Raw genomic sequence first — 11,504 nt, 5'->3', positions numbered from 1 at the left:
AACTCTGCCTTATGAGTAACGAGATTCTTTATTTGAAACTGTAGTGAAATATCCTTGTGAAAACTTTGTCTTTTGCAGTCTGTGTTTACAATTCCTGGCTGTCAGAGGTCAGGGACAACTCGATGAGACAGTCTCATAAATATTTTGTGGTCAATAAACAGAGGCTTCAGAGGCACCATCAACATTCGTGACTGACTTTGCTAAATGGAGCCTCAGACACCTGCCGCATTACCGTTGAAAATATCAAGCAGTCAAAAATATGACGTCGCTACGAGAATAAGAAGAGAATAAGAAGAGTGAGCGGAGATAAATCGTCATCTCATCCGAGAAGCTCTTCGCACTTGCACAGAGTTGAATGGAGGAGAGGACATGGAAGAGGACGCTTTAACGTGGAATCTGACGTTCATATTTATTCGATAAAAGTGTCGATTGCGTCCTCTGCGTGCAAATGACTGAGAGGACAGTTGCGTGTCCAAATAAGCACTAAAACATTAGTGAAGCTCAGTCGAACGTCATGAGACTCGTGACCGCTAAACGACATCCAAACCAGGTCAAATCAGATTCATTCATTCGCGCATTCATTCATTCATTCATTCATTCACGGTATTTTCAGCGGATTGATGTGTCGAGGCTATTTGTCTCAGAGGGGGTTGTTAGAGTTTCCTTGTAACCGGAATTAGCTGTGAAGTGCGACCTTGAGGTGTGAACTAAAGCATGCTAAAGCTCCGGCTTGCTTCAGGAACAGGTCTCTCATACTTTGCACCTCGTTTGCAAGTGAATATCTTCAACAAATAAAAACCAGGTTTACGTGTGAAGCGTGGTTGGAAAGTGTAGAATTCCCACAAGCCAAAAAAGCTAAAGAATTTAAATATGATGGGAAAAGAAAGAGCGCGCGCGGAGAGGGGGAGGGGGCACAACTAATGCCAAAAACAGTGTAAGCATATTCTTTTAAAACCTGGCCGTCTGTAACGATGTTGCTAACTCAATAATCGTCAGCGTAAAGTGACTTCTTAAGACAATAATGATGTATTTCTGTGCGCAATTACGCACAGGCCTTTTTTTACGTGATGCGTTCGAGGACCCGTCGCTCGGGTTTATGACCGGTATGTGCCGCATGTGCAGCTGATAGGTCGAGATGTTAATGTATTCATCATGGGGTGGGGAACTCGTGTTCACGATAGGCCCGCTGTCAGCTGATGACGCGCTGCAGGCCAGGCGCTAGGGGACAGCTGGGCCCGCACCACCAACCTCTTTCATTTGGATGCAAATCTCCAAGAGTTGAGGAGTAGGGCTGACGTCAAGGAGGCCCTAGTATACGTTTACCATCTTGTCAACAGAGGCACATCATGTGAGACTGGAGAAAGGCTGGGACTACGTCGCATTTCTATCCGGGAGCCATTTGGACTACAAACAGCAGAGGGATTGTTTTTAACAGTTTCAGGGCAATGTCGCCTTAAAATAGGCCACATCACTCCCGGCTGCTGTTTTTATTCATTTGATTTTTGTAACAAATCATGTATGTGGGATATCTACTGGATAAAGAAAGCGGTATGTATCACCAGGGGCCAGTAAGAAGATCAAGCATCAATCTGCCTCCACAGAACTTTGTTTCAACGCCTCAGTACCCCGATTTTACTGGATACCATCATGTGCCAAACATGGATACGCACACACAATCTGCGGGGAGTTGGGGACCTTCATATGGAGCTCCACGAGAGGACTGGGGCGCATATAGTCTTGGACCCCCTAATACTATTCCTACACCCATGAACAACTCCTCTCCAGCACAGGTTCCTTACTGCTCATCTGAGTACAGTCATATGCATCCTCCCGGGTCCGCCGTGTTACAGCCGCCAGCGGAGAACGTGGCTGGTGCACAACTTTCTCCTGACAGAGAAAGACGCAACTCGTACCAGTGGATGAGCAAAACTGCGCAGTCGTCCTCCACAGGTGAGTCTCTCCTCAAATAAGTGGAAGTGTTGAAATATTTGCAAAGTGGACGTAAGAGTGTAAAACATTTTTCATCCTGATTTGTCTTTTTAGAAGAGAGAGAGAGGGAGCGAGGGAGAGAGGGAGAGGGAGAGAGAGAGAGAGAGAGAGAGAGAGAGAGAGAATCTGGCCGTAAATCAAACCTGATTCATGCGCGTGTATTTGGTTGTGAGCGTGAGGCAGAATGAAAGTAATAAAATACAGTTAATAAGCACGAAACGGACGTGTGATCTGGATGATGTTCGGCATGGGAACGCGAGTCCACTGTATTCACTCCTGTTGGGAAGCGCAGAGGTGTGAGGGACCGGCGCCAGGTCCGCTTGTGATGTTAATGTCAACACTCCTGTAGATGTGAGCTCGACTTCCCGGTGACATTGTTTCGTGTTTTGAGAGTCAGCCGTCATATCCAGGCGGTGGCCTTTGCTTTCAACACCTCTTCACTTTGATATGCACCAAACTCTCTTCCTCTCCGAGAGTTATATTGCCGGAAAGAGTGACGTTTTTCACAGCTGAGCTCTCAAAGGTGCAGACCATACTGTAGGCCTCTGCTGTAATAACATGTACTCACACAATTTCTTAATGGATTTATTTATACAAGACAGGATTAACAATAACAATTCTCCAGATTTATCTGATTGTTGTCATTAAGTAGCGTCTTCCCGCATGGAACTCGAGCTTTGAAAAGATTTTGCAAGCATGAAACAACCGCGGTCTCGAAGTGTTTTTGTTTGGTATCTGGCTGGTGGCTATTTGAAACTCGCTGAACATCAGTTAACATCAAAGAAAGATCATCATCAAAAAAACAAAAAGAGCTCAATTTGCGTATCTGTGGACGAAGCAGGGAGATGTGGATTTGAGACGCAGCTCATAAAGATGCTGTGTGCAGATAGGCCCGTCCTGGCATGCAGCCTCCTGGTCCAGTCCAACCACCTGGCTGATGCTGCTTCGGCTGCCGCTGCCGCTGCTCACTGGAGGGCATTGACCGGAGGATACCGCTGACATACAATGAAAAAAAAAATAGAAGCAAAAAATTGTATGTTGTATATGTTTGGTTTCTCCGCAGGTAAAACAAGAACGAAGGAGAAATACAGGGTAGTTTACACAGACCATCAGAGACTGGAGCTGGAGAAGGAGTTTCACTTCAACAGATACATCACCATCAGGAGGAAGTCTGAGCTGGCTGTCAACCTCGGCCTGTCGGAAAGACAGGTTAGTCCATCATAATCCGTCCTGAACTTGTAAACACACAGTTCGTCGTTCCAAAATAAAGCGGAGAGGACCTGAGTTGTGTGGCATCGTAACTGCTGTGAGGAAGCAGTTACAGGCAGTAACTTGCTTAACACGTCGGCTTTGTATTTGCAAAGTAGAAATATATAAACTTCGGTTGTGTTTGATAATCTGCATGTTTATTTTAATCAAAATACTGTGCTTGACGGTCACGGTTTTCCGTACAAAACATACCAAGAGTTAGTGTGCAAATTTTAAAAGCTGAAGACCGGAGAATACTACAGAAATAATATATAAATAAAGAAAAACCTTTATTAAATATATGTTGTTTTTTTTGTATTAATGGTATTGTGTATTTTTTTATTTATGTAATTCCTGAAATTCCCTATTACATGTAAATAATAAATGTATTACACTTAAAAAAAAGTTTGTCAACAACATTTTGGGGGGAAATAATTAAATTATACTTGTTTCTTTTTAACGTATTTTCAACCGAACTAACAAATTTCCTTCTCCACTTTTTTTTTTTAATTTTATTTTTTACCTCAGGTGAAAATCTGGTTTCAGAACCGCAGGGCCAAAGAGCGGAAGCTCATCAAGAAGAAGATGGGTCAGTCTGACGGCAGCGGGGGATCCGTGCACAGTGACCCGGGCTCGGTCAGCCCTCTGCCGGTGCCGGGCTCCCTCAGCCCCACAGACATCCACGGCGCTCTGTACCCTCCCCAGGGAATGAACACCTTGCCTTCGATCAGGAATATACAGCAAGTGACTGTGACCCAGTGATTCACCCTCCGGACCCTGTGACATAACCGAGCACTCCGACGAGCTGACGGGACCCACCAGAGGATGAACTCTCGTCCTGAAGCACAAAGCTGTGGGCAAAGTTTTCGCTTTAGGCTTGTAAGCGACGACATGCTGGAGGCTCTTCAAATATCGCTTTTTATAGCTAGAATAGTTCTAATAACGTGGGGGATTTAATTAAAAAAAAACGAAAAAAAATCGACGTGTTTCAAACTAAAAAAAAAAAAAAGCTTTAAATTGTTTGTGAGTTAATAAGATATAAATATCCTTTTTTTATGTGATGATGTGTTTGTGAATAAAATGAGAATTCAGGGATTTATGAGTGAAGGTTTTTTTTTTTTTAATCTATAGAGCTCATCTGACCCGGGACTCACTGGTTGACGGGTCGAATCATTTACACTGCACAACTTATCCGCCTTATAAAGCAGGAAAAGGTGAGAAGATGTTGATGATACGAGTGGCAAAGTTCACTATGTAAATAAAATTGCTTTTTTTTGCAGTAAATCTGTTGTTTTTCTCTTTTTTGTTGGCGGTATGTTGACTTTTTGTGAAAGATGGAGGGTTATCATCACATCACCTTTGGATTTGTTGCGTGGGTTGTTAAGCGAAGGCATGGATGCGTTTGTCAGGTGATGCAAGTTCAGACGCAGGTTGGTAGTTCTGGTCCTGTTGCCAATTTGAGAAATTTAGGAAATAAATGTCCTGAGAAAGAAAGAAAAAAAAAAAACCAGCCAGCATGCAGGTCTAAAAACATCTAAATAAATGGTATGTTAACTCATATTTTGTTATCAATGCCATTTGTGGGCTTCATTTGCATGTAAACTTATTTGGAAAAGAAGAAAAAACACTTCAGCATTTGGATTCTTTCATGGTCTTTTTTGGTCTTTTCTTAACTTCATTTAACTGTGACTTGAACCCATTGGGGGCTTTGCCATTTTTTGTGTTTTTTTCAAAACACCCTGTATACCCTGTACCATGGTGCGAGTGAAATCATCTCCATCATCTATTTGAACACAAAACTTTATTTTGTTCGCACAAGTCAACATAAGAAGTTCATCTTTGATAGAATTCTAAAGGATTGCACTCTTTTTAATTTCTTAACACACCTCTACTTAAATCTGAGACAGAAATATCAATCAAAGTCTGTCAGTAAAATGAGTGTGTGGGTCAAGAGGGGTCAAACCTATAATGCCCCCATGAGAGTATTTATGGGGGTCTTTTTTTTTGTTATTTGAAGACTTAACACTGTTCTTACTTGTTAAATAATCAATAGTCTTCGTTTTTTTGGCTTTACTTGATATCAGATACAGTACATTGTTTCTTTACATGCAATTTATTCTAAAATAGGTCAGCCCTATACGGTTTACAGGCCGCCTTGTTTGTTGGAGTTTACTAAATAGAGGACAGCTTCAGGTGAGTCACACCAACAGAGGTTCAGGGTCTTTGAGTTCAAAGTGTACGTCCTAATTAGTTAAAGTGAATGTGAATTACATGTAGCTTGACTGGCTAATTTGGGAAGAGGACTGTTCCTGCTGTGGACCTGAATCATCTCGCTTTCATGCCTGATTTAAGATAGGGTACATAGGTACATATATATTTATATTATGTGTGTGTATAGATAGATAGTTAGATAGATAGATGTTTTGTCCTGTCCCACTGATTCCTCATTGCATCACTATTTTAAGTTTCATCTCATCCTGTCAGACTCTGCGTGCTCGCTCCTGCTCGGCGTGCGCAGCCATGTTTGGGGGGGTGGGAGGACGTCATGAGCGTCCTACTGCCCAACATGGCGGACTTTGATACCATTTATGAGTTAGAAGACGAAGAGGATGAGCGCATAGTGAGCGAGGAAAACTTGCCCCGGTACTGTCCGGAGCCGGTGGTCATGCGAGGAGCTGGCCACATCACAGTGTAAGCCGAACCGTGCGTGTCGCTTCCGTCTGTCCGGGTCTCGGCGTCTTGTTTTGGCATGTAGCCTGTTTAGCTGCTACTACCATGCTAGCTAACCTAAATCACAACAACTAACACATAGGGCCAGTGTTTGCCTGAAAGGAGAATTGTTGCTTGGAGAAAATGTGACATAAAGTCACCATTAATAGTCATTTATCCCCAAAGCAACCACAAGCGTAGTCATTCCCCAAAAGATATTCAGTTGTCGGCAAGTTTACAAGAAATGTACCGTTAGCAGCTGAGTTTATTAGTACAATACATCGTCGTGGGGGCATTTAGTTAACTTGCGAAACAGGACAGTTTTATATTTGACCAAACCAAAATTTATTCTTTCAAGTTCCGTCACTTTTCGTCATGATATTGTCTTGGCTACTTGTTGTTCTACCGAGGCTGTGACGGTATCAGGTTGATAAATGAAGTGTACCACCCCCCCCTCCCCTTCTGATATCATGCAGTGGTTTCGTCAAAGCAAACTACAAAATCTGACTGTCACCATCATCAGAGCCTACCATTGTGTTTTATCTTGACTAAAGAGTCACATGCATTGATGAAGACTTCTCTGATTAAATGTGAAGTGACAGAAACAGTACCACTAAGTAAGAGTGGGCCTGGTAATATTGTTGTTCATGGGATGATGGCAGTTTGTCTGAATGACTTTGCCATGTGTTCCATGGTAGGTGTAACTTTAAAGGTAGTAATAGTAATAACATATGCAATCCAAAGACAGCGTAAAAGAAAATATTTCAAATATAAAAGCAAATAAGACCAGGAAAATATAAGCACTCAATGAACTGATCGTGTGGGAGGGTTATACAAGAAAAAAGCAGGTCAAACAATAAGAAACACAATATAAAACAAATGTGGAATCAGCAGTCACCGACAATTTCTCTGACGTTAAACTGGTAGTAAAGTTTCTTATTTGTGTTCAAGTCATTTTTTGAATGATATGTTTAATGTGTGTATCAATTAAAATCCAACATGCCTGTCTGATCACTTTCACCGCTAACACTGTCACACGTGCAGCAGTGGAAGGTTTTATTGATATTGTACCATCAACAAGAGACACGGCAAACAGCAGCAAACAGAAAATTGCAAAAATTGTAGAATGCCACCAAAAAAAAAAAACCAAAACCCTCAGTTGTAGGGCTTTGACTGCAGATTATTTTTCAGTAGTCTGCCATTTTATTTTCAGAATTCATTGCCATCTCTTAACACGTCAGTCAGCGGTTCATTTATCAGGATCTTAAACTGATCTGTTCTGTCTTTGGTCACATTTGCGATATAAAAGCTATATTCTATTTTACTCTTTTAAGATGCACTTTTTAATTCCCAATACTATTTTATTTTCCAGGTTTGGACTGAGCAACAGATTTGATACAGAGTTCCCTTCTGTTCTCACGGGAAAGGTACATTTGCTTTTTTTTACTCTTCTTGCACTTCAGTCTTGCAGGCTGTTTTCTGTTCAGTTCCAAGTGGGAAGAATTAAACAATTACAGCCACAGTGATTCTATTGTTCTGCTGGGCCTTTAACAGCCCTGACTTCCCCAAACTGCCCCATTCAGAGCTCTCCAAGTGGTTTTGATCGGATGGAGCTGCATTTCAAGCAGCGCACCGTGTTGCATAGAAAAGAGTGTGAATGTGCTGCTGTCCAGCTCTGTAAATGAGTAAGCCGTCTATGGGGCTGGGTTGGCGGGGACCCCAGTGTGTTGGAGGGTCCAACTCCAGGTGATAAAATAATGAAATGAAGACTCTGCTGTAGACAAGAAAGGAAAGCTTCCTGGGTCGGACGCAGAAACACAAAAAGGCTGCAGGGGTAAGAGCAGGCTGAGGGAAGTGTGGGGCAATAAAATGAACCTTCCGTATTGTGACCCAGGGTGACATGTGATGGATGAGGTCACAATTATGATGATTGAAGGGTGCAGATCAGGCCCTGCTGGGCTTTATTCTGAGGTCTTTGGCTGTTTGCAAAGAGACCTTTGCATCCTGTCATAAAAGATTACGACCCCTGTTTTATGGCGTACAGACTCAGCCAGGAATGAGCATCCATTCAAGTTGTTTGGCCGGCGCTGCCACAGGCACGGAGCTTATCTGTTCTTTGAGTCCCTCCTTGCCTTGAACAGACAAGAGCTTGGTTAGAAAGTCAGGGGCGCTGTATTGTAGAGATCTCATCTCATCTCTGGACAACATCTGCAAATATCAACATGTTGAAAATCATCAGGAATCTTTATGTCAGCAGCACATAAAACAAGCCATTTAGTTCTTGCTTTAACGCTTTGATAACTTTCCCCACCGTGTAGACCCACTGGGAACTATTTATACATCCGTGCTTTGTTGTGTTTTTCTAGGTCGCACCGGAGGAATTCAAAACCAGCATCAGCAGGGTGAACGCTTGTCTGAAGAAGAACTTGCCAGTGAATGTGAAGTGGCTCCTCTGCGGCTGCCTGTGTTGCTGCTGTACCGTGGGCTGCAGCCTATGGCCTGTTATCTGCCTCAACAAGAGAGTAAGCCGCGGACCTCCTCGGACAGTTTAACTCTCCCTGACACGCGTGCTGATTACTCTGAGGCTGCAATTCAACCGCAGTGCTCCGAGTGCGCAGGGTAATGAGGGCTGGAGTTCAATTAGTGGCTCTGTGTAGAAATGACGCATTGCGCCGCGCAGCTCCTCATCCGCCCTGCTCACGGTTGTGTCATTTAAAGGTTGTGTTAACACTCAGAATCACCGGCTACAAAGTGGAAATTACTAGCTGGTAAATTGCAAGTTGAGTCCATAAATCCCACATCACTGAAGCTGTTAACTCTCACCTGATAACGTGTAAAATTGAGTGATAAGTATTCTGTTGCCTTCATGTGTGTTTTACTCTCTGTTTTAACAGACAAGACGGTCAATTCAGAAGTTGTTAGAGTGGGAAAATAATCGATTATACCACAAGGTAAGAACCATATCTGATAGCATGTTGCCACCTGAGTGGAAGTGTTTACTTGTCTGTATCACCATGGCGCAGAACCTCCATTCATCTTTTTCGTCAAGATGCATCACAAGTTCCTCGAAGCTGCTTGTGTCCGACCTGACGCTCACCGTCTGAGAGGGCCGTGAGGTCAGCAGGGGAAAAAAATAAAACAAGAAAGAAGAAGAAGAGCCGCGTTAATTTTGTTTTGTCTCGCAGCAACAAATTAGGGCTAGTAGCAGTGCAAAGACATAAAGGAAGCTCTTCAGGGTGTCTGGCCACTTTTTGACCCCGGCCAGACCAGACAGCCCTTCTCTTAAATTCCCCTGACACTGAAGGGGAGATTTCAGACAGATTTTCCATTGTTTACTTGTGTGTGTGTCTTCTGTGTCTGTGTGTGTGCGTGCATGCATCTTTGTGTCTGTCTGAGAGAAAGGTTTTCCTTCATTGTGTCTTTTGTATTTTCTTCTTTCATTAGCTGGGGCTGCACTGGAAACTCAGTAAAAGAAAATGCGAAAGCAGTAACATGATGGAATATGTAAGTGGGATATTTCCTCATCATATCTGCATATTATTTTCTCTGTAAGCTCTGTAATCAAATAGAAAATTAACCAGAAATGATTGCAAATTGCAAAAACAATATATTTTAGGATCATTTTGTGACTGTGGTGTAATGTTAAGAACAAAATAATGCAAGTGCACCCTTTGAAAGAGTGATGACCTTGTATTTCTGAAGAATATTCAGTAAGACTCAATATTCAGTAGACTTCAAATGTGAAAAATGTTACAATACACACGCACGCGTACGCACGCACACACAAGCAAAATAATAAAAGTTCCTATTTTCCTGTTAAGCTGACACATCTTCTTCTGAAGGCCGTCTGTGTTTCCCTCCTCAGGTGATTCTTATAGAATTCTTACCCAAATATCCTATATTCCGACCAGACTGAAGAAGCTGTGGACAGACAAGAAGCGTGGCCCTTCACTCTTCTCCTTAGTGCCTTGTACATAACAGTATGTTGGAATAAGGGTCTGCACCGGCATCTTGTGACGCCCCCACCCAACCCCAACCCCCACCCTCACCCTAAACATCTCTCTTGTACATTGAAAAAAAAAAAATTGAAACACTGTCACTTTGCTTTAGAGCAGATTTTGCACATTTCTCTGCAGTACTAGACATGTCCCCTTGTTGCACTCTGACGTGTGTGTGTGTGTGTGTGTGTGTGTGTGTGTGTGTGTGTGTGTGTGTGTGTGTGTGTGTGTGTGAGTGACAAACAAATGAAAATTCTCAAAGTGCATTTACCCCAAAGAACCATCAGCCTGTGTCCCATCTTTGATATCCCTTGCAAAGACTGATTGCCTTATGTTAATCAACAGAGGACGGAGGCTAGCTCTTGTTGTGTTTCCTCTTTGAATCCAGTTCTTTGCGAGTAGATGGGATGATTGAAATTGCCTAAAGAGTGTATGTCGCCACCCTGTGTTTTTTTTCTTACATTTAACCCTCTGTACTTGGGAACTAGCTAGTAAAGGACTTGACCTGTAAATACTGTTAGCTGTACAGTGGTATACCATTGTTTACATAAAGTTACTTAGCTGTTTTGTTTGATTTTTCTTTTCTTTGCCAATATCTCGCTGTACCATAGTTTTGATTAATGATGAAAGATGTCTACGTACCGTTTCTAGTCAATACGGACCTGTTTACCTTGTAAGCCATATAGTTACACGATGCCAGAGTCAGAGCTGCTGGTTTCACTGGTGAAAGTCAGGACTTCAAACTGTGTTCATCCTCACCCAGTGTCAGCAGCGTTGCATGTTACCATGTGGTTTTTGCCAATCCGGGTGGTCTTGCCACCTGTTAAAGATGGAGATGTTTGCATCTCAGACGTGCAGTTGGAAGATAAAGACTCTGCACTTCCTCTCATTTATTTATTTATCTTTTCATTTTATTTCGACTTTGCATTCATTTTATAGTTTTGTACGTTCCCGTGTTGTTTGGTTGATCATACGTCTACTGAACATGGTTCCTGTGTTTTCAAGCTCTCGTTGGGTGTCAGTGTTATTTTCCTGCATCGCTTTGTATTAGAGTGCCTCTCAGATAGTTGGAGAACCACAGAAAAGTACAGGAGAACATCTGCTCTCTTGTACAAAGGAGATTTAAAATCCTCCTCGCAGTATTGTCCCTGTTACAATTCTTGTAAATGTTTGTCATGATGACCAAATCCCTATAAAGAGAGAAAATAAATTGTCAGTTTTGATTTTTCTTCACTGGTTTTTTTCTTTGTATTTGGACAACCTTTGTGAAAGTGTCTCATGAACGACTCCTGCTGCTGCTGCACTCAGACAACCGCCGCTATCGGTCATGTTTAACAAGGTGTTGAATCGTTAACTTTAACAAGACGGCCTGCAATTACTCAACACATTTGTACAACTCAGAAATACTGACGCGCCATGGGTCAGCGGTACTGGAGCAGGCCGTGTCCCTGCTCTCCGCACGGTCCCCCGAGCACCTCGCTGGTGGGCTTCACTCGGGTTGGTTTTATGGCCCTTTGTTTTATTGTTTTCACATTGTCTGCCCCCGTTTGGTGAGAGGTT

At 42.7% G+C, this 11,504-nt stretch overlaps 2 protein-coding genes and 1 long non-coding RNA gene across 3 annotated transcripts; 2 read left to right on the top strand and 1 right to left on the bottom strand.

The window, feature by feature from the left end:
- The first annotated feature begins 1,387 nt into the window (after positions 1-1,387).
- cdx4 (caudal type homeobox 4) lies at positions 1,388-4,181 on the top strand. The gene is made up of 3 exons (XM_086221829.1): positions 1,388-1,950; positions 3,053-3,198; positions 3,766-4,181. Exons 1-3 carry the CDS (start codon positions 1,515-1,517, stop codon positions 3,997-3,999), a joined length of 816 nt encoding a protein of 271 aa, XP_086077955.1. The 5' UTR covers positions 1,388-1,514; the 3' UTR covers positions 4,000-4,181.
- Positions 2,575-6,186, bottom strand: LOC147251288 (uncharacterized). Its single transcript, XR_015118892.1, has 4 exons — positions 5,877-6,186; positions 4,595-4,683; positions 3,097-3,183; positions 2,575-2,984 (listed from the first exon to the last, which is right to left on the bottom strand). It is a non-coding gene; the product is annotated as an uncharacterized LOC147251288 (long non-coding RNA).
- chic1 (cysteine-rich hydrophobic domain 1) lies at positions 5,747-10,211 on the top strand. The gene is made up of 6 exons (XM_086221830.1): positions 5,747-5,928; positions 7,319-7,373; positions 8,313-8,468; positions 8,841-8,897; positions 9,391-9,450; positions 9,812-10,211. Exons 1-6 carry the CDS (start codon positions 5,783-5,785, stop codon positions 9,860-9,862), a joined length of 525 nt encoding a protein of 174 aa, XP_086077956.1. The 5' UTR covers positions 5,747-5,782; the 3' UTR covers positions 9,863-10,211.
- Positions 10,212-11,504: the final 1,293 nt, after the last annotated feature.

This window comes from Aulostomus chinensis, chromosome 13 (genome assembly GCF_037954235.1).
Source record: "Aulostomus chinensis isolate RoL2024-O1b breed Wild chromosome 13, RoL_Achi_v1.0, whole genome shotgun sequence".
In the NCBI taxonomy this organism is placed as follows: domain Eukaryota; kingdom Metazoa; phylum Chordata; class Actinopteri; order Syngnathiformes; family Aulostomidae; genus Aulostomus; species Aulostomus chinensis.
The sequence above is the reverse complement of the archived record's forward strand: the minus strand, read 5'-3'. Positions and strand labels throughout refer to the sequence as shown.